This window comes from Diorhabda carinulata, chromosome 12, assembly GCF_026250575.1.
Source record: "Diorhabda carinulata isolate Delta chromosome 12, icDioCari1.1, whole genome shotgun sequence".
In the NCBI taxonomy this organism is placed as follows: domain Eukaryota; kingdom Metazoa; phylum Arthropoda; class Insecta; order Coleoptera; family Chrysomelidae; genus Diorhabda; species Diorhabda carinulata.
Window position 1 is genome coordinate 988,011 of NC_079471.1, and position 23,849 is coordinate 1,011,859.

A 23,849-nucleotide genomic window follows, 5' to 3' on the forward strand; every position below is an offset into this window, starting at 1 on the left:
TTTTTATATTTCATTCTGTTACATACAGGGTGTCGAAATTTATAGTTAAATTGTGAATATTGAAGTTTTTTACGATAATCGTGTGATCGATAAATTTGAAATTACTTCTCGTAAATTTATATAGTCGCTTACAAATTAACCTTAATTGAGTCTCGCCGCGTCCTTTTTCTTTATTGAGAACCCTCGGAAATCGATTCTCGATCCGTAAGTCGGCGGCATCGAGTTAACCTTCAATAACTTGAACGAAATTACCTGGCTACCTCTAGTTTTTGATCCGTTTCAATACACGACATGTCTGACGAAACGTTTCATAAAAAAAATTCAATAATTTTGTAAAAAATTCGCCACGAAATTTATAGATTAATGAATACATACGATTTAAAAAATTCGGGAGGTGATTGTTCGTATGAACCATGGTTATCGTGTAGAATAATACCCGATAAACGGAAATGACGAAGTTTCAGCTCTGGAGATCGAGGAGGTCAATGTTGGGGCCCCCCTCGACCAGTCCAACTATTAAGTTAACCCCTACAATACCAAATAAATTTTGTTGCACGAATGTAGAAACACCCTGTATAATAGATTTGAATATTTTTTCTTTATAAATCCTATTTTTATTATTTTCTTTTAATTTGTTTTAGGATGTCGACGACGTTATTATCATCCATGCTGGCCGTGAGCTGGCTACGTGTCACAGCAGGATAAAACCGCATAAAATTCTTCGAAAAAAGGTAAGTTTCAGTAAACCTCCCTGTTTTCTAAACATATCTTCCCCTACGTTCTCTCTTTTACCCCAAATCTCCTCTACGTTTTCTCTCTATTGTCTCAAATCTCCCCTACGCTCTCTATATTGTCCCAAATCTCCCCTACGTTGTCTCTATTACCCCAAATCTCCCCTACGCTGTCTATATTGTCCCAAATCTCCCCTACGTTCTCTATATTACCCCAAATCTCCCCTACGTTCTCTATATTACCCCAAATCTCCCCTACGTTCTCTATATTACCCCAAATCTCCTCTATGTTTTCTCTCTATTGTCTCAAATCTTCCCTACGCTCTCTATATAACCCCAAATCTCCCCTACGTTCTCTATATTACCCCAAATCTCCCCTACGTTCTCTATATTACCCCAAATCTCCCCTACGTTTTCTATATTACCCCAAATCTCCCCTACGTTCTCTATATTACCACAAATCTCCCCTACGTTCTCTATATTACCCCAAATCTCCCCTACGTTCTCTATATTACCCCAAATCTCCCCTACGCTCTCTATATTGTCCCAAATCTCCCCTACGTTTACTATATTACCCCAAATCTCCCCTACGTTCTCTATATTACCCCGAATCTCCTCTACGTTTTCTCTCTATTGTCTCAAATCTCCCCTACGCTCTCTATATTACCCCAATTCTCCCCTACGCTCTCTATATTACCCCAATTCTCCCCTACGCTCTCTATATTACCCCAATTCTCCCCTACGTTCTCTATATTACCCCAAATCTCCCCTACGTTCTCTATATTACCCCAAATCTCCCCTACGTTCTCTGTATTACCCCAAGTCTCCCCTACGTTCTCTATATTACCACAAATCTCCCCTACGTTCTCTATATTACCCCAAATCTCCCCTACGTTCACTATATTACCTCAAATCTCCCCTACGTTCTCTATATTACCCCAAATCTCCTCTACGTTTTCTCTATATTACCCCAAATCTCCCCTACGTTCACTATATTACCACAAATCTCCCCTACGTTCTCTATATTACCCCAAATCTCCTCTACGTTTTCTCTCTATTGTCTCAAATCTGCCCTACGCTCTCTCTATTGCCCCAAATCTCCCCTACGTTCTCTCTATTACTCCAAATCTCCCCTACGTTCTCCAAATTACCCCTACTCACCCTTTATCCCTCCCTACATTTTGTTTCCTTCTCCTCTATTCTCATTTTTTCCCCCTCTACCTCCTCTACTTTTCCTCTAACATCTTTTACTTTTTCTTTATCGTTTCCTCTATTTTCTACCCTTATTGCTTTCGATTACGTTCCTCAATCATATTTTTTCCACTTCCCTACCACTTATTTACCCCCAAATAAAAAAATCTTAACAAGTAAATTCGAACATAATTTCGTTAGTATTTGTAAATCTGGCAACAACGCGCCGTTATAGAATGTATGAATTGAAGTTTGAAACGATTGGAAGTAGTTTTGGAAATATTGGCGTATAATAAATTTTTCTTATGCTATAAAAGAGTTTTTATCGACGTTATTTGTTATAGAACGATCACTGGCACATATTTCCAACGTTTCCAAACTGTAAATCACATTCTAACCTCCACTGAATTATCGCGTTTCTAACCATAAACTCGTAACTTCAAGACAACTTTAAATCTGTTCGAAATTTCACAATATCTTTATATGGAATTCCCTTATCGTTCCGTTGAAATAAATAGGGTCTACCTGATAAAAAACTAAACATTATCTGTATACTAAATTTTAAATGTTATCACGAATTTACGGTAAAAATTCCAACACTAATCAGCGATGATTCGCAACGTCCACAATACGTAGAGCGTAGCCGTAATCATCTAGATACAATTCACATCCCATGGTTGTTAATCTCCACCGAATATAAACGCAACTATACCTCATATATATATATATATCGTGTGTTGCCTCTACCGGGGACAGCTATAATAGTCCAGTAAAATTAGAATCAGTGCAAGAGAAAATATATCAATGCCAGTCCAGTCTCAGACTCAGTTCGAAAGAAAATTAATATGTGGTTGCCACATGTTACGTGAAATCGGAATTGGTAACGTCAAAATGACAGAAAAAAAATCTTATCTTGTTTAGCTTTTCTCGGCAATTTAAATGATTCTTTTTTTGGTTTAGGGTAGTCATCACAATAATTTTTAAATAAAATTCTTTGTATTTTTTTTTACAATTTGCGATGTACATATTTAACAAAACTTACCGAATAACCCCTAGATTTGTAATATTTTTTCATACCTACAACGTTTTCCATACATTAAAGTTCCGATCCGAGTAATTATTTCTTCGCAAAATAAAAAAATATATATTTGTTAACCCTTTAAACAATTCCGCCAAAAAACATGTGGCATCCACATATTAATTTTTTTCGAAAATAATCTATCAACCCAATTTGACTGGACTATAGTTTTATCATCTTTCTCTCTCTCTGCTGTACGGAATTAACTCGATGCGTAGTCTACAATGTTGCCAGTTATATTTGTAATTATATAAAGCATAGAAAATGGGATTGATTTCGTTGTATATATTTACGAATTTAAATTATGAATTGACATTCTTCAAAGTTAAAATGTGATTCCTATTTACAATTCCCTAACCTTTAAATGTATAATCCTATGATGTCTATTCAAAAAAAGTTCTCGATAAATACTTTGAACGAGTTACCGTGGCAACGTCTCATCAAATTGTTTTGCGACTACGTCAGCTGTCAGTATTGAAATTTCAGTTTGAAATTCGTTGATTAAATGTTCATAGGTGAACTGTTATTTTCAGTACTTGAACAAAACTTTAATCTGATAGTATTAATTCAATCGAAGTTTTCGATTTGGGACTAAATTACGATTGACGGGACTGTGCAATATTCCAAGCAACTCTGTTTTATTTGAAGGTCGAACAAGGTCGATAGAACCATTTTATTTATTCAAGATTTTAATTCAAATTTAACAACAACGTTTTATAAGGTGTTTATAGTCAACAAATTAACAAAAAGTGTGTCATTGTGTAGTAAATTTGTTTTGACTATCTCATGACTAACCTATTTCGTCGACCTTATATTTTTTTCTATTTATTTTCGAATAAACACAATTTCAAGCCACGTACACAAAAGACGACTGCGAAATAATTTAACGTAATAAATTTTCCTTCTACAAAGAACTATTTTTTGTTTGCAATCGACAAACCAATTACGGATCTGACAACGAACGGCAAAGAAATTTACGTCACACAAATTACGTTCTTCCTTTTCATCTCGCGTCTCTCTCTATTGCTACATATTTTGATGGAACGACTTTACGGTTACATCGTTGCCAAATCTCGAAAACGGCGCTATTAATACGGATAAAAGAAAATATCGTTATATTTATAAAACAATTATATCTAAATGTTTATTAAATTAATGTAAATATTTTCGTGTAGAAAATAAGTAAGTACCCAACTGCTTTATGTTTTCCGAGTATCTCTCCATGGGGAATTTTAATATATCTGTAAACAAACGATAAACAGAAGGGCCTTAAACTGAAATAGACAGCCGTAATTTCGGGCTCTCGAGGTGAAATTAGTCGGTTTTAAGATTTTCGGGACACGGAATTTAATAAATTAAAATTGAATTCAAAAGTATATTGATTTCAATAGAAAATGTATTAAAAAACAATAAATCCACATCCAATAATAAATATTTGTTTTTATTCGTTTATCTAAAAAATTTACGTACCACCCTCGTATAATAATATCATATTTATTAAAATTATTCGATAATAACTTTTGGTAAATACCTTGTATATATTATAAAGAAATGTTAGGTTAGGTTTCACGTTTCGATCTCCACCTTTACGTAAATTTAAATTTTCACCAAACGGTTTTTCGTTTTTCGAAAATCATAATTCCCTTCGCGTTATCGTACCATTCGTAAACAGTTAGATATAAATACATTATTCGTACGACATGTGGGTGTTGAAATTGAAACAACCTAATTATAATATAAAAAAAAAGTCATCACGTAACACGGTAATTTATGTGAATAAATATTCACGTCACGCACGACACTGGCACTGTGTGTCGGTTATTTATATTTTTCGTAATCCCCGCCGTTGGTTCCATTGCATCTGGAATGTAAAGATCAAGTTCGAGTTGTAGAGAGTGCGGATGAAGGCGATCGCGAAAATCTAGGTCGTTACATTACGTTCCGATTGACACATGGATTATTTGTATAATTAACATATATTATAGAGCTCAAATTATTTACTAGATAATAAATTGTTATCACTGTTTTTGTTTATATAGTAATTTTAATACGATTTTATTAATTTCACTTGTATGTAACTGACTTTTTAACGGATATTTAGTTGCAATTGATTTAAAAAAAAAAGAAGAAAATGGACGTCACTTGTCGCTTGTCAATAAATGGAGGGAAGTATCGGATGTTGTTATTATTAGAAGTTTTTGTTGAAATAAAGAGATAAAAACAGTTAACAGTTCTTGTAAATAAATAATAAAGTGCGTAAAAACTTGGAATTTCACGGAATATTAGAAACTTTGATGGAAGCCCGTCCAAAACGTCTTAATGGATAGACAAATAAGTATTCTTTGTATTAAAATCGTTATTATACCTTAAAAACACAATTACACTTACCCAAAGTGACGATATAGTCTGCAATTACCACTTTTGTACTGATTTGTTTAATCGGAGATACTTTTCTGAGACTTTACATTAATATTTATAACCTTTTACTGTCAATAAAACACGTCATAATCAGGAGCGGCTTCAGTACTAATTCAAAAGACTGAATGTAGTGTTTGGTAATTCATATTTTTTTGTGCGACAAAAAATTCATGATAAGGATGATAAAATGACAACAGGGTAAGTTTTTTAGGGGTAGAAGAAAAATAATTTTTCTTTCTGGAGAAACTAATGCAGGAATTTTTACTTACTTAAAATTGAATACATACAGATCCCAAAATGTCACTTAGTAATCCGAAACGCAATTACAAATATACGAGGGCTGTTTGAAAATGTCTTGGTTCTTTTTTATATTGAAAACTTTCCAAAAAACACTTGTATGTTATAAAAAATACATACTTATCGAATATAATATTATAGTCTTGACCCCTCCCCCCCGCTCGATGTTACGTGGTTTTGTTTCACAATATTTTACGAATTTTAACTTACCCCGCCCCCTCTTGACAAAACTGCGTGGTTTGTAGACGTTCCCGAAGTTTTGTACGTAAAAAAGTTCAACTCGAAAGTAGACTGAAACTTTCCGGAGTTGAATAACAATCTAAATACCCAACGGATCCAATTTAACTCACTTTTCTCCGATTGTGTCAAATATAAATATCAAACTTTCAAGGAAATGCTACTTTTTATTTTGTTTCCACAAAGTTGGTTAATCATATAGTTAAGTAATTCAAAGTGTCCCTTATTTATCACAAACCTATTAACGTATCGTCTCCAATTAATTATCTTATCTACTGATTTTATAATTATTCATAGTTTATTATTGTATACGATGAGATTTAGTATTTAAGGCAGCTTGTACACTGAAACTGGGCTCTTAATAGTTTGATATTCGTGGAGTTTGGGTAGTCACATTATTTTTTACTCAAATAAACGAAAAATCTTATTTTAAAGTAAAAATTTTTTTGCCTCCCACCGTCGTTTTTTCTGTGTCCTCATTTTTAGTGTTTTCTAAAACTTTTTCACCAAAAAAATTTTTTACTGTATTATATGTTTTATGAAATGGATGAAGAGCGAGTACGGTCCTGGCGACGGAATATGTTCGTTCATTTTCGTATTAATTTCGGTAAAAGTCGATCCCACATGGTTGCGGGAGTTTTGGAAAAGTCACACGCACTATTTCTAACATCAAATTTGAAATCTGCATACTTATTATATCTTATAAATATCATAAAATATATCGTCTTGTATTATTCACTGACTTCCGTTATTTAATATAAAAATTAACTTATAAAAGAAGATTCGAATCGATAGCATTCGACGTCAACTTAACCTCAATTTCTATAAGTATAAAAAGTGACTTTAAAAATTTGTAACAATTGAATTTACACCAACAAAAATGACACAATAGAATTTTTATTGCCGTATTTCCCGCATTAACATTTTTGTCACATCTACGACATGTCGATGAGAAACAATAGGGATCCAGATTACATTTAACTTACCGGAAATTCCGATACCTGTTTCTTTAAGTGCATTTCCCTTTCGTTATTTCCTAAATAATTCACTAGAATCTATTTTTGGTAGGATTGAATATCCAATCGAAAAGAATGAATAGATAAAAATGTCAACACGATTATATATAGTTAGTATCGGTATTTACATTGTTGCCAGATTTTTTATTTTTCTTAATATATCATCATAAAAAAATTTTTAACGATATAATTCTTTTATTATTATTGGTACGCCTATGTCCTTTTATTTTATGTATTATGGTAGTCGAGGCCTTGGCATCCAGACAAACTAATAAATAAAAGCGAAATATAGAAGATACAATCTTTAATGAAAAAAAAAAAAGTAAATTGGAAGTTGTTGAATTCATTTCTGATTTGTTTTCTTTCTAATTCTGCTGCTATAAACGATAAAAATCTGGTTTTACTTCACGTAGTTATCATTTAATAATCATTTGATTCATTCGTATTAGAACAAAATAGAAAGTTTTCTTATACATATTATCAAAACATCTCGTATCTATATGTAATATATATATTGTTTTTTTCCAATTTTCCTACCAAACGATCTTCGAAACTCAATTTCAAACTCATTATTTGTTCCCTACGACGAGAGAAACCACTTCTGAAACACGTAACTAACTCATCCAGCAAGAAAAGAAAGAAGACTAATTTCAGACCGCCATTTCAAACTAAATACAAATTACTGGAAACTAGAAACTAATTATCTCGTAAATAAACGTATTTAATATGTGGTTAATTACAATAACAATCGTTGGCATTTCATCAATTTATATAATTCAAAACAAACTATAAAATTTCTTTCTTGTTTTGATGCTATTAATATAAAAACGAACCAAACTTGTTTCATCTGTCATTCGATTATCATGAAGTTAGCTATTTCCGTAATACGAATATTCCACTTCAAGTACCACTATTGTTTAATAGATGGCGTTACCCGTTATAAAATGTGTCTAATAAGGCAATCGTTTAATAGATGACGCTACGAATTAATTAATGAATTACGTATATTTCACAGTTACACTGCTCGTCAAAAAATGTTTATTTACTGATATTTTTAATATTAAATAATGAATAAATGTGAAATTTTCGTTCAAAATAAGATATTTTGATTGTTATTCACGATTTAATTTACGAGTAATTTATAGTTATACATAACAGAGATACACTGCTCGTCAAAAAAGTGTTGAAATATATTTATATCGCTATAAAACGAATAAAAGTGAAATTTTCGTTAAAAATAAGATATTTTGATTGTTATTCACGATTGAATTTACGAGTATATTATAGTTAGACATAACAGGGATACACTGCCCGTCAAAAAAGTGTTGAAATATATTTATATCGCTATAAAACGAATAAAAGTGAAATTTTCGTTAAAAATAAGATATTTTGATTGTTATTCACGATTGAATTTACGAGTAATTTATAGTTATACATAACAGGGATACACTACCCGTCAAAAAAGTGTTGAAATATATTTATATCGTTATAAAACGAATAAAAGTGAAATTTTCGTTAAAAATAAGATATTTTGATTGTTATTCACGATTGAATTTACCTGTAATTTATACTTATACTCAACATAGATACACTACCCGTCAAAAAAGTGTTGAAATATATTTATATCGTTATAAAACGAATAAAAGTGAAATTTTCGTTAAAAATAAGATATTTTGATTGTTATTCACGATTGAATTTACGAGTATATTATAGTTAGACATAACAGGGATACACTGCCCGTCAAAAAAGTGTTGAAATATATTTATATCGCTATAAAACGAATAAAAGTGAAATTTTCGTTAAAAATAAGATATTTTGATTGTTATTCACGATTGAATTTACCTGTAATTTATACTTATACTCAACATAGATACACTACCCGTCAAAAAAGTGTTGAAATATATTTATATCGTTATAAAACGAATAAAAGTGAAATTTTCGTTAAAAATAAGATATTTTGATTGTTATTCACGATTGAATTTACGAGTAATTTATAGTTATACATAACAGGGATACACTACCCGTCAAAAAAGTGTTGAAATATATTTATATCGCTATAAAACGAATAAAAGTGAAATTTTCGTTAAAAATAAGATATTTTGATTGTTATTCACGATTGAATTTACGAGTATATTATAGTTAGACATAACAGGGATACACTGCCCGTCAAAAAAGTGTTGAAATATATTTATATCGCTATAAAACGAATAAAAGTGAAATTTTCGTTAAAAATAAGATATTTTGATTGTTATTCACGATTGAATTTACGAGTAATTTATAGTTATACATAACAGGGATACACTACCCGTCAAAAAAGTGTTGAAATATATTTATATCGTTATAAAACGAATAAAAGTGAAATTTTCGTTAAAAATAAGATATTTTGATTGTTATTCACGATTGAATTTACCTGTAATTTATACTTATACTCAACATAGATACACTACCCGTCAAAAAAGTGTTGAAATATATTTATATCGTTATAAAACGAATAAAAGTGAAATTTTCGTTAAAAATAAGATATTTTGATTGTTATTCACGATTGATTTACCTGAAATTTATACTTATACTTAACAGAGATACACTGCCCGCCAAAAAAGTGTTGAAATATATTTATATCGCTATAAAACGAATAAAAGTGAAATTTTCGTTAAAAATAAGATATTTTGATTGTTATTCACGATTGAATTTACGAGTAATTTATAGTTATACATAACAGGGATACACTGCCCGTCAAAAAAGTGTTGAAATATATTTATATCGTTATAAAACGAATAAAAGTGAAATTTTCGTTCAAAATAAGATATTTTGATTGTTATTCACGATTGATTTACCTGAAATTTATACTTATACTTAACAGAGATACACTGCCCGCCAAAAAAGTGTTGAAATATGTTTATATCGCTATAAAACGAATAAAAGTGAAATTTTCGTTAAAAATAAGATATTTTGATTGTTATTCACGATTGAATTTACCTGTAATTTATACTTATACTTAACAGAGATACACTGCCCGTCAAAAAAGTGTTGAAATATATTTATATCGTTATAAAACGAATAAAAGTGAAATTTTCGTTAAAAATAAGATATTTTGATTGTTATTCACGATTGATTTACCTGAAATTTATACTTATACTTAACAGAGATACACTGCCCGCCAAAAAAGTGTTGAAATATATTTATATCGCTATAAAACGAATAAAAGTGAAATTTTCGTTAAAAATAAGATATTTTGATTGTTATTCACGATTGAATTTACGAGTAATTTATAGTTATACATAACAGGGATACACTGCCCGTCAAAAAAGTGTTGAAATATATTTATATCGTTATAAAACGAATAAAAGTGAAATTTTCGTTCAAAATAAGATATTTTGATTGTTATTCACGATTGATTTACCTGAAATTTATACTTATACTTAACAGAGATACACTGCCCGCCAAAAAAGTGTTGAAATATGTTTATATCGCTATAAAACGAATAAAAGTGAAATTTTCGTTAAAAATAAGATATTTTGATTGTTATTCACGATTGAATTTACCTGTAATTTATACTTATACTTAACAGAGATACACTGCCCGTCAAAAAAGTGTTGAAATATATTTATATCGTTATAAAACGAATAAAAGTGAAATTTTCGTTAAAAATAAGATATTTTGATTGTTATTCACGATTGAATTTACCTGTAATTTATACTTATACTTAACAGAGATACACTGCCCGTCAAAAAAGTGTTGAAATATATTTATATCGTTATAAAACGAATAAAAGTGAAATTTTCGTTAAAAATAAGATATTTTGATTGTTATTCACGATTAAATTTACGAGTAATTTATAGTTATACATAACAGGGATACACTGCCCGTCAAAAAAGTGTTGAAATATATTTATATCGTTATAAAACGAATAAAAGTGAAATTTTCGTTAAAAATAAGATATTTTGATTGTTATTCACGATTGATTTACCTGAAATTTATACTTATACTTAACAGAGATACACTGCCCGCCAAAAAAGTGTTGAAATATGTTTATATCGCTATAAAACGAATAAAAGTGAAATTTTCGTTAAAAATAAGATATTTTGATTGTTATTCACGATTGAATTTACCTGTAATTTATAGTTATACATAACAGGGATACACTGCCCGTCAAAAAAGTGTTGAAATATATTTATATCGTTATAAAACGAATAAAAGTGAAATTTTCGTTAAAAATAAGATATTTTGATTGTTATTCACGATTGAATTTACGAGTAATTTATAGTTATACATAACAGGGATACACTGCCCGTCAAAAAAGTGTTGAAATATATTTATATCGTTATAAAACGAATAAAAGTGAAATTTTCGTTAAAAATAAGATATTTTGATTGTTATTCACGATTGATTTACCTGAAATTTATACTTATACTTAACAGAGATACACTGCCCGCCAAAAAAGTGTTGAAATATATTTATATCGCTATAAAACGAATAAAAGTGAAATTTTCGTTAAAAATAAGATATTTTGATTGTTATTCACGATTGAATTTACGAGTAATTTATAGTTATACATAACAGGGATACACTGCCCGTCAAAAAAGTGTTGAAATATATTTATATCGTTATAAAACGAATAAAAGTGAAATTTTCGTTCAAAATAAGATTTTTGATTGTTATTCACGATTGAATTTTCGTGTAATTTATAGTTATACATAACAGAGATACACTGCCCGACAAAAATCGTAATTTAAATTTTTTGAAAACGAACTAATGTTGTTGTTTCGTTTCAGATAAGACAATAGCAGGCTAGACCTGCAGGTCATGGATGTTACGTTTACCAACGTATTGGAGGGGGCGCGACAGTACTTCCAGGGGCTGCCGACTGGCTCGAATTCGGCGGTAAGCCCCGCTTATTCATCGGAATCGCATCTAAGGCACGAATACGAACGAAATATTCCGACGTCTTCGAACGCTTATTGGTCGTCGCATGCCAGCGACGCCGTTCAACCTGCCAGAGATCATAATGCGTTACAACGAGAACACGCGCCCGTCCAAAGGGAACAATCGGTACTCAGAGAACACGCTTCGGTGCTTAAAGATCATTCGGTTATACACAGACCGTCGTCTCACGGTTCGGATTCCTCTTCGCATCTATCTCAGTACGGTCAAACCGTTCCCGTATCTCACGAACAGAACCGGCAGTATTATGCAGGTACGGTGTTTTCGATACGCTTAAAATCGATCAAAAAACACGGTTTCCATCATTTTTATGTACGAGAGTTGTTCGAAAAGTTCTACTAGTACGCCCCTGATATGAAAAAACAGTCAAAACAATCGAAAAAGTTCAACAAATGGTGTCCGATGAAACCTATTGGCGTATCAAAAGAACGCATCCGCCATATAATGCTTGAAAATTATGCTATCGGCGCTTTAGATGCCACGTTCCCTCATTTTAGACCAAAAGCGCGTTCTAATGAACATAATGACGCGGTTGAAGCAAAATGAGTCGAATTTTTTCGGTCTATTAATAACCTGGTTCTACCAGTACGCTTCTAAAATGAAAAAACTGTCAAAACAATCGAAAAAGTTCAACAAATGGTGTCCGATGAAACCTATTGGCGTATCAAAAGAACGCATCTGCCATATAACGATTGAAAATTATGCTATCGGCGCTTTAGATGCCACGTTCCCTCATTTTAGACCAAAAGCGCGTTCTAATGAACATAATGACGCGGTTGAAGCAAAATGAGTCGAATTTTTTCGGTCTATTCATAACCTGGTTCTACTAGAACGCTCCTGAAATGAAAAAATAGTCAAAACAATCGAAAAAGTTCAACAAATGGTGTCCGATGAAACCTATTGGCGTATCAAAAGAACGCATCTGCCATATAACGATTGAAAATTATGCTATCGGCGCTTTAGATGCCACGTTCCCTCATTTTAGACCAAAAGCGCGTTCTAATGAACATAATGACGCGGTTGAAGCAAAATGAGTCGAATTTTTTCGGTCTATTCATAACCTGGTTCTACTAGAACGCTCCTGAAATGAAAAAATAGTCAAAACAATCGAAAAAGTTCAATAAATGGTGTCCGATGAAACCTATTGGCGTATCAAAAGAACGCATCCGCCATATAATGATTAAAAATTATGATATTTGCGCTTTAGATGCCACGTTCCCTCATTTTAGACCAAAAGCGCGTTCTAATGAACATAATGACGCGGTTGAAGCAAAATGAGTCGAATTTTTTCGGTCTATTCATAACCTGGTTCTACTAGAACGCTCCTGAAATGAAAAAATAGTCAAAACAATCGAAAAAGTTCAATAAATGGTGTCCGATGAAACCTATTGGCGTATCAAAAGAACGCATCCGCCATATAATGATTAAAAATTATGATATTTGCGCTTTAGATGCCACGTTCCCTCATTTTAGACCAAAAGCGCGTTCTAATGAACATAATGACGCGGTTGAAGCAAAATGAGTCGAATTTTTTCGGTCTATTAATAACCTGGTTCTACCAGTACGCTTCTAAAATGAAAAAACTGTCAAAACAATCGAAAAAGTTCAACAAATGGTGTCCGATGAAACCTATTGGCGTATCAAAAGAACGCATCCGCCATATAATGATTAAAAATTATGATATTTGCGCTTTAGATGCCACGTTCCCTCATTTTAGACCAAAAGCGCGTTCTAATGAACATAATGACGCGGTTGAAGCAAAATGAGTCGAATTTTTTCGGTCTATTAATAACCTGGTTCTACCAGTACGCTTCTAAAATGAAAAAACTGTCAAAACAATCGAAAAAGTTCAACAAATGGTGTCCGATGAAACCTATTAGCGTATCAAAAGAACGCATCTGCCATATAATGATTGAAAATTATGATATTTGCGCTTTAGATGCCACGTTCCCTCATTTTAGACCAAAAGCGCGTTCTAATGAACATAATGACGCGGTTGAAGCAAAATGAGTCGAATTTTTTCGGTCTATTAATAACCTGGTTCTACCAGTACGCTTCTAAAATGAAAAAACTGTCAAAACAATCGAAAAAGTTCAACAAATGGTGTCCGATGAAACCTATTAGCGTATCAAAAGAACGCATCTGCCATATAATGATTGAAAATTATGATATTTGCGCTTTAGATGCCACGTTCCCTCATTTTAGACCAAAAGCGCGTTCTAATGAACATAATGACGCGGTTGAAGCAAAATGAGTCGAATTTTTTCGGTCTATTAATAACCTGGTTCTACCAGTACGCTTCTAAAATGAAAAAACTGTCAAAACAATCGAAAAAGTTCAACAAATGGTGTCCGATGAAACCTATTAGCGTATCAAAAGAACGCATCTGCCATATAATGATTGAAAATTATGATATTTGCGCTTTAGATGCCACGTTCCCTCATTTTAGACCAAAAGCGCGTTCTAATGAACATAATGACGCGATTCAAGCAAATTGAGTCGAATTTTTTCGGTCTATTAATAACCAGGTTCTACTAGAACGCTCCTGAAATGAAAAAATAGTCAAAACAATCGAAAAAGTTCAACAAATGGTGTCCGATGAAGCCTATTGGCGTATCAAAAGAACGCATCCGCCATATAACGATTAAGATTTACGTTATCCGCGCTTTAGATGCCACGGTCACTCATATAACACTAAAAGCGCGTTCGATCGAACGTAACGAAGCGGTTAAAGTCGAAAAACAGTGAAAACGAACTGCTTTCGAAGAGATAAAGATGCTAGATGAAGATTTTCTGGGGATAACGTTTATCAAATATCTTTAAAAGGGTAAAACATGAAAAAGGGGAGTATTACGCATTATTGCTCGATAAGATTGCACCGAAGTGAATGTAATCGAAGACAATGGCAGTGATTTTTCATTAGAACAATAACCAGCGATGTTTTTCCGTTTCCTAACCTTAAAGTTTCGTTCGTAGGAGGAGGAGCGTACGTAAACTTTTGAAACAACTCTCGTAAATTCCCATCAATTTTTTTGGTATTTTAACTCGTTTTTACTTGTTACAGCTTCCTATCAAGAACACTACCAACAACACATACACCAACAACAACAACAACCCATCAAACAACAATCGCACCAACAACACCAATCCCAACTGCAACAACAATCTCCCGTTCATTATCAACAACAAAGACAGCCCTTCGAATTTTCCAGACCTCAAAACACGAATTATACTCAATACCAATCTCACTTGCCCAACGCCGGCTCACCGTACCAACAATCGCCGTCGCCTTATCACCAAATACCGTCGCCGCAACAACCGAGAGCTCCGTCGCGGGAACAAATGGTACCCAGAGTACCTTCCAGAGAACAAACGATACCTCGAGTCCCTTCGCACGAACAATCGGCTCCCAGAACGTCTCAATACTCCCAATCATCCGATACGTACAATTACACTCAATCCGTGTCGTATTATCAACAAACGAAAAACGAAACCACCAATAACGTACCTTACAAACACCCCGTTGAGCATCATTACCCTTCCGCTACGTCCCAACAACAACAACAACAACAACAACAGAAAATGTACTACAAACACGTTTACGGACCCCAACAGACCCACCAATCCGTATTCGCGGCGTCAAGGCAAGAAGAACAGCTCAGAACAATCAGAACCACTCATAATTTACCTCCCATAGCCGCGATATCCCATTACCATTCCAATCGAGCCAGAGAACCGGTAAGACCGACTCCGGCCACCGCAAATAACAAAACCAGAACCTACAGCTCGAATTCCTATCAATCTAATAGCCACAATATACAACAGACTTCGACACCATCGAATTATCAACAGTACCAACCGATAACCACGACAACAACTACGCAATCTTATAACCAAGTTGTAATGACGACGACGTGCAACTATTACGCCAACGCCAATCAAAATCAGTCGTCTTCCAATCGACAATTTACCGCGATCCCATCGAGAAATGTAACAAACGAACCGCCGGTTCCCTCTAATATAATCGACAATACAAACCGAGTCGTCGTCGTCAAAAGGGAATCCCCGTTGGATTTGTCCGTCAAAACGATCCGAACGCCCGCCGATTCCACGTTAATCGACGCCGAAAACGAACGAACCAGATACAGACCTAACCAAACTTTAACGGCCCACAATTATCCGCAACTAGACGTAAATTCGTTTCAAAGGAACCTCACGCAAAGATCGACTCAATTAACGGCAGCTACCGCCCCCAAAGTCGAATTCAGACCGAACTTCAACGTACCGACTTTACCGAAACGATCTACCGACAATAAAGTTTCGTATAAATATTCGATTCCGACGTCCGATAATATAAAATCCAAACCGAGGACGGTTCCGCCTACGCCGCGATTCGTTTCCAACGAACAAATGAAAAAACGGAGCGGCGAAATCGCGCTACCGCCGACGGTACCTAACAAATTACAAAAATTAACGACGGACGCTTGGAGGCAATCGATCGATTTGCAAATCGAAGAACGATTATCGTCCTATAAACAACAACAAGCGAAATTATCGTCGCCCACGAAGATACCGCTCGTTAACGGCTACGACAAACCGAATTACGAACATACCGCGTTTCATACGCAAACGTACGTACCGTCCGCCGGAACGCATCAATATCCCGGCTACAATCCGAAAACTACTAATAATAACAATAATAATTCGTTGACGAATTCGAAAAATACCGTCGGGGTGGATAAGAGAGTTTTGAGTTTGTTGAGAAACAGTTTGGAGGTTAAGGGACAGAAAAAATTGGAACAATTAAAATCGAACGAAAATTTTTCAATTAGATCCGATATACAACACCCTTCGACCGACGTTACCGCCCCTCTACAACCTAAACCGGTATTCGTTAATAGAAACAACGTATCGCCTTTCACCCCCACCAGTTTTCCCGATAATAACAACATAACCGCCTCCTACAAATTCCATATACCGAAAGCGGTGGATTCCATTAATTTCGATACGAACAAAACGAATCGATTATCCGATAAAGAAGATACTGTGATAAATAACAACGTAAATACCGATTGCGACGGTTTAGCGGCTTTCCTAGCGGCCAGAATACGTACTAAAGGCGAATTAAAACAAGGCGGTAACAACAACAAAAGTCAATTACACGACGTCATAGAAAAACAACTTAAATCGAATATAAAACAATACGATATACCGCAACTTACCGATAAAACACTTAAATCGAATATAAAACAATACGATATACCGCAAGTTACCGATAAAACACTTAAATCGCCCGTAAAACATTACGATATACCGCAAGTTACCGATAAACCGCTTAAATCGCCCGTAAAACATTACGATATACCGCAAGTTACCGCGTTTTGCGGTAGCGGTTCGACGCCGCCGAAATCGGCGCAAAAAGACCGTCCGCAAATATGTTCGATCGCTCCGAGAAAAAGATTGTTCAGTAGAAACGAAGATGATTCGAATATAATACCGATTAGGGAAGCGGGATTGCGTAGTTCATCGGAAACTTCGGTGTTCGATTTCCCGGATTCCGATTCGGAAAACGACGTTAACAAAGAAAGTTTGGAGGCGATGAGGAAATGTAGAAAATCCGTTAAGACCGTTTTACCTATCGTCGATTTAAAACAAGAAACTACTCATCGACATCCTCTTCTTCTTCTTCCACCCGCTCCTCCGACGCCGAGCGACGATACGTTTTCGCAAGTTTGCGACAATTTTTTGGAACAATTGAAAAGCGGCATCGGTAAAAAAAAATGCAAAAAAAAGAAAACGATCGAACGGTTGGACGATAACGCGGAGAACGGAGACGAAGTTATCGTGAAAATCGAAAAAATCGACGACGAAATCAAAGTTTCGACGTGCGAAATCGATTTAAACAAAGTCAAAGAAGAAACCGACGTAAAACAAGAAGAAGATTTGTTTGTGATTAAAAGGAAAAACGTTAGACGCAGGATTTTATCGTCCAGCGATAGTAGCGACGACGAAAACGATAAATCGGAAGTTAAAGTTGTCGACGACGAAGTCAAAACGACCGAGGAGGAAATTAAAGGTTGCGGCGAAAAAATTAGCGAATTAACATCGGCGATTCGTCCTTCTAAGAAACCTTCTTTCGGCGACGGATCGGCGTTTTATCCCGGATGGGAGGAGGGCGTTTACAAATATAAAAAATCTCTGCGCATGCCCCCGACTCTAATACAAGTCACCAGACCTCCGGTTTTCCACAGATTGTCCACTTCTCTGCCCGATTTGGACCCCTGTCCCCAATCGCCCACCGCGTCCATTCCCAACGACGACAAAGACGCGAAAATCAAAGAAAAACGAATCAAATCCGAACCGGACAGCGACGCCGAATCGAATTATTCGGATTTTAACGTTTTTTCGAAAAAAATAAACTACGATTCGGAGGGCAGTTGTTCGATCAAAAGTTTACCGAACACCCCCGCCGGCAAAGAAACCTCGATACTGGACAGATTATTGGAGAAATGCGGCGGCAGAAAAAGGAAAAAATACAAAAGGAAAGACGATCACAGTCCGAAGACGGTGCCCAAATCCGAAAATCCCGTCGAATTACTCCCGACGCCCAGTTTGGAAATAAAACAGGAAGACGACAAAAAAACGAAGAAGTTATCGAATTCCCCCGTAATCAAAGCCGAATCTCCGCTACTAGGTTTCAGAAAATCGACGATGAGCAATTTCAAAGACGCTTTTCTAAAAAGATCCAACAACATTTTGAACAATCAATTCACCACCGTAGTTTTGAATTCGAGAACCCGAAGGGAGACTCGAGTCCAAAAACAAAGGGCGACGATCAAAGAAGTTTTCGGCGAAGACCGACCCGCCTCCGCGCCGCCGGTGACCTGTCTCAACGACATCCAAATAAAGGAAGAGAACGCCAGCTGTTTGGGCAACCTCGTGGTCAGATTGGAGAAGAAGGACGATCTGATCAGGGAAGCGACCGATTTGAAAAGAGACACAAAACGCGAAACGACCGAATCGAACAAAGACGGAACCGGCGATCCGATCGAACCGAAACCGTCGATCAAGATCGAAACGGAAGATTCGATGATCGACGAAGACACGAGAAGTTTGGACGACGTCACCGTTAAATCGGAAACCGCTTCGGTGGACGGCGACGACGGAAGCGCGTCGGGCCGGAAACGCGGCAAATTCGGTAAAATACGTCGGAAATTCAGTTCCGGTTTCGATTATATTAGGAAAAAGAAGAAAGTTAAGAAAGACGCGGTGGAAAACGAATCGGCCGAAAAGAAAAAGAAGAAATCGGCGGTGTCGAAAACTTTGGAATCGGTCGATGATATACAGAGGGAAATCAAAACTTGGGTGCTGAATAAGGGGATAGGGGAGACGCATTTGCATAGGGCCGCTAGGTTAGGATATACGGTGAGTTGAAATTTATTTATTTATTCGCTACTTTAACACTTGTATCTAATTCTCTAAGCACTAATTTATTTAAATGCGCCGTTTGTTTCACTTTGTACTAGCGCCTATTTATACCCGAAGGATTTTTCTCGATAATTCGGATTGCGAAATGCGAACGAACAAACGAAAAACAAATTGATTGTATAAAAACGGGCGGAACGTACGGTAAACAGGTTGTAAAAAACGTTTTACAACAGAAGTTGTTTGTATCCGGCGGAACGATTTCACGGTCCGTGTCGTGGACGAGTAACAATATGAAATTTACAGTGTTGCCAGTAGTTTCGTAAAAAATGTGTATACGTTTTTTCTTGAATACGAGTGGCGTTATGAAAATTTTTTGCCAAGCAAATTGTAATTGTAATTTTTCAGTTTTTTTTGAAAAAATAAACCATTCTTTGACTTTAGAGATTGTCTCTTTCAAAATTGAACCATTTTTTGTCTTTAGAGAGTGTTTTTTTTGAAAAAATAAACCATTCTTTGACTTTAGAGATTGTCTTTTTCAAAATTGAACCATTTTTTGTCTTTAGAGAGTGTTTTTTTTGAAAAAATAAACCATTCTTTGACTTTAGAGATTGTCTTTTTCAAAATTGAACCATTTTTTGTCTTTAGAAACTGTTTTTTCCAAAAATAATCGTGTCATTTGCTTCTAGAGACTCCTTTTTTCAAAATTGAACCATTTTTTGTCTTTAGAGAGTGTTTTTTTTGAAAAAATAAACCATTCTTTGACTTTAGAGATTGTCTTTTTCAAAATTGAACCATTTTTTGTCTTTAGAAACTGTTTTTTCCAAAAATAATCGTGTCATTTGCTTCTAGAGACTCCTTTTTTCGAAAATGAACCATTTTTTGTCTTTAGAGAGTGTTTTTTTTGAAAAAATAAACCATTCTTTGACTTTAGAGATTGTCTTTTTCAAAATTGAACCATTTTTTGTCTTTAGAAACTGTTTTTTCCAAAAATAATCGTGTCATTTGCTTCTAGAGACTCCTTTTTTCAAAATTGAACCATTTTTTGTCTTTAGAGAGTGTTTTTTTTGAAAAAATAAACCATTCTTTGACTTTAGAGATTGTCTTTTTCAAAATTGAACCATTTTTTGTCTTTAGAAACTGTTTTTTCCAAAAATAATCGTGTCATTTGCTTCTAGAGACTCCTTTTTTCGAAAATGAACCATTTTTTGTCTTTAGAGAGTGTTTTTTTTGAAAAAATAAACCATTCTTTGACTTTAGAGATTGTCTTTTTCAAAATTGAACCATTTTTTGTCTTTAGAAACTGTTTTTTCCAAAAATAATCGTGTCATTTGCTTCTAGAGACTCCTTTTTTCAAAATTGAACCATTTTTTGTCTTTAGAGAGTGTTTTTTTTGAAAAAATAAACCATTCTTTGACTTTAGAGATTGTCTTTTTCAAAATTGAACCATTTTTTGTCTTTAGAGAGTGTTTTTTTGAAAAAATAAACCATTCTTTGACTTTAGAGATTGTCTCTTTCAAAATTGAACCATTTTTTGTCTTTAGAGAGTGTTTTTTTTGAAAAAATAAACCATTCTTTGACTTTAGAGATTGTCTTTTTCAAAATTGAACCATTTTTTGTCTTTAGAGAGTGTTTTTTTGAAAAAATAAACCATTCTTTGACTTTAGAGATTGTCTTTTTCAAAATTGAACCATTTTTTGTCTTTAGAGAGTGTTTTTTTGAAAAAATAAACCATTCTTTGACTTTAGAGATTGTCTCTTTCAAAATTGAACCATTTTTTGTCTTTAGAGAGTGTTTTTTTTGAAAAAATAAACCATTCTTTGACTTTAGAGATTGTCTCTTTCAAAATTGAACCATTTTTTGTCTTTAGAGAGTGTTTTTTTGAAAAAATAAACCATTCTTTGACTTTAGAGATTGTCTCTTTCAAAATTGAACCATTTTTTGTCTTTAGAGAGTGTTTTTTTTGAAAAAATAAACCATTCTTTGACTTTAGAGATTGTCTCTTTCAAAATTGAACCATTTTTTGTCTTTAGAGAGTGTTTTTTTTGAAAAAATAAACCATTCTTTGACTTTAGAGATTGTCTCTTTCAAAATTGAACCATTTTTTGTCTTTAGAGAGTGTTTTTTTGAAAAAATAAACCATTCTTTGACTTTAGAGATTGTCTCTTTCAAAATTGAACCATTTTTTGTCTTTAGAGAGTGTTTTTTTGAAAAAATAAACCATTCTTTGACTTTAGAGATTGTCTCTTTCAAAATTGAACCATTTTTTGTCTTTAGAGAGTGTTTTTTTGAAAAAATAAACCATTCTTTGACTTTAGAGATTGTCTTTTTCAAAATTGAACCATTTTTTGTCTTTAGAGAGTGTTTTTTTGAAAAAATAAACCATTCTTTGACTTTAGAGATTGTCTTTTTCAAAATTGAACCATTTTTTGTCTTTAGAAACTGTTTTTTCCAAAAATAATCGTGTCATTTGCTTCTAGAGACTCCTTTTTTCGAAAATGAACCATTTTTTGTCTTTAGAGAGTGTTTTTTTTGAAAAAATAAACCATTCTTTGACTTTAGAGATTGTCTTTTTCATAATTGAACCATTTTTTGTCTTTAGAGACTGTTTTTTTGAAAAAATAAACCATTCTTTGACTTTAGAGATTGTCTTTTTCATAATTGAACCATTTTTTGTCTTTAGAGACTGTTTTTTTGAAAAAATAAACCATTCTTTGACTTTAGAGATTGTCTTTTTCAAAATTGAACCATTTTTTGTCTTTAGAGAGTGTTTTTTTGAAAAAATAAACCATTCTTTGACTTTAGAGATTGTCTTTTTCATAATTGAACCATTTTTTGTCTTTAGAGACTGTTTTTTTGAAAAAATAAACCATTCTTTGACTTTAGAGATTGTCTTTTTCATAATTGAACCATTTTTTGTCTTTAGAGAGTGTTTTTTTGAAAAAATAAACCATTCTTTGACTTTAGAGATTGTCTCTTTCAAAATTGAACCATTTTTTGTCTTTAGAGAGTGTTTTTTTTGAAAAAATAAACCATTCTTTGACTTTAGAGATTGTCTCTTTCAAAATTGAACCATTTTTTGTCTTTAGAGAGTGTTTTTTTGAAAAAATAAACCATTCTTTGACTTTAGAGATTGTCTCTTTCAAAATTGAACCATTTTTTGTCTTTAGAGAGTGTTTTTTTGAAAAAATAAACCATTCTTTGACTTTAGAGATTGTCTCTTTCAAAATTGAACCATTTTTTGTCTTTAGAGAGTGTTTTTTTGAAAAAATAAACCATTCTTTGACTTTAGAGATTGTCTTTTTCAAAATTGAACCATTTTTTGTCTTTAGAGAGTGTTTTTTTGAAAAAATAAACCATTCTTTGACTTTAGAGATTGTCTTTTTCAAAATTGAACCATTTTTTGTCTTTAGAAACTGTTTTTTCCAAAAATAATCGTGTCATTTGCTTCTAGAGACTCCTTTTTTCGAAAATGAACCATTTTTTGTCTTTAGAGAGTGTTTTTTTTGAAAAAATAAACCATTCTTTGACTTTAGAGATTGTCTTTTTCATAATTGAACCATTTTTTGTCTTTAGAGACTGTTTTTTTGAAAAAATAAACCATTCTTTGACTTTAGAGATTGTCTTTTTCATAATTGAACCATTTTTTGTCTTTAGAGACTGTTTTTTTGAAAAAATAAACCATTCTTTGACTTTAGAGATTGTCTTTTTCAAAATTGAACCATTTTTTGTCTTTAGAAACTGTTTTTTCCAAAAATAATCGTGTAATTTGCTTCTAGAGACTCCTTTTTTCGAAAATGAACCATTTTTTGTCTTTAGAGAGTGTTTTTTTTGAAAAAATAAACCATTCTTTGACTTTAGAGATTGTCTTTTTCATAATTGAACCATTTTTTGTCTTTAGAGACTGTTTTTTTGAAAAAATAAACCATTCTTTGACTTTAGAGATTGTCTTTTTCATAATTGAACCATTTTTTGTCTTTAGAGACTGTTTTTTTGAAAAAATAAACCATTCTTTGACTTTAGAGATTGTCTTTTTCGAAAATGAACCATTTTTTGTCTTTAGAGTTTAGCATTTTCATACTAAAGTGAACATCAGATACGTTTTTTTGAGTAGTAAAAACTGTTTTCAATAAAACTTCACTAATAACTAGAAATAAGTCAAAAAGTAGTAACAGCGACCCTTAAATTTTCTATAAAACCGATACGATTTATATAAATAAAAAAAGAAAAAAAAATTTATTGTAACAGGACGTCACAGCATACTGTTTAGAAAAAACGGATTGTCCTCCTTCGCCTAGAGACAACGCCGGATACACTCCATTACATTGGGCCTGTTCGAAAGGGCATCTCCAGATAGCGAAACTTCTCTTACTCTATGGCGCCAATCCAAGTGAGAGTGCGCAGGGAGGCATAAGGTAAGTATAAACAAAAACCGTTACGTAACAGCGCGTCCCACCTCTATTTTTGAGGTAAACCAAACCGTTTGAGCTCTGCATCTTTTGGTTAAAGTTTTGT

General features: G+C 33.5%; 2 protein-coding genes across 2 annotated transcripts in view; one reads left to right on the plus strand and one right to left on the minus strand.

The window, feature by feature from the left end:
• LOC130900065 (iron-sulfur protein NUBPL) overlaps window positions 1–23,849 on the minus strand; it is a 72,524-nt gene that overhangs the window by 33,026 nt on the left and 15,649 nt on the right. The gene's annotated exons all lie outside the window — the stretch shown is intronic.
• LOC130900062 (putative mediator of RNA polymerase II transcription subunit 26) overlaps window positions 1–23,849 on the plus strand; it is a 71,889-nt gene that overhangs the window by 29,881 nt on the left and 18,159 nt on the right. Inside the window, exons 2-5 of the mRNA XM_057810386.1 lie at window positions 642–731; window positions 11,741–12,162; window positions 14,974–19,334; window positions 23,583–23,749. Of these exons, the coding sequence (XP_057666369.1) occupies window positions 11,772–12,162; window positions 14,974–19,334; window positions 23,583–23,749 (4,919 nt within the window). The 5' untranslated portion in view covers window positions 642–731; window positions 11,741–11,771. The remainder of the gene's footprint in view (window positions 1–641; window positions 732–11,740; window positions 12,163–14,973; window positions 19,335–23,582; window positions 23,750–23,849) is intronic.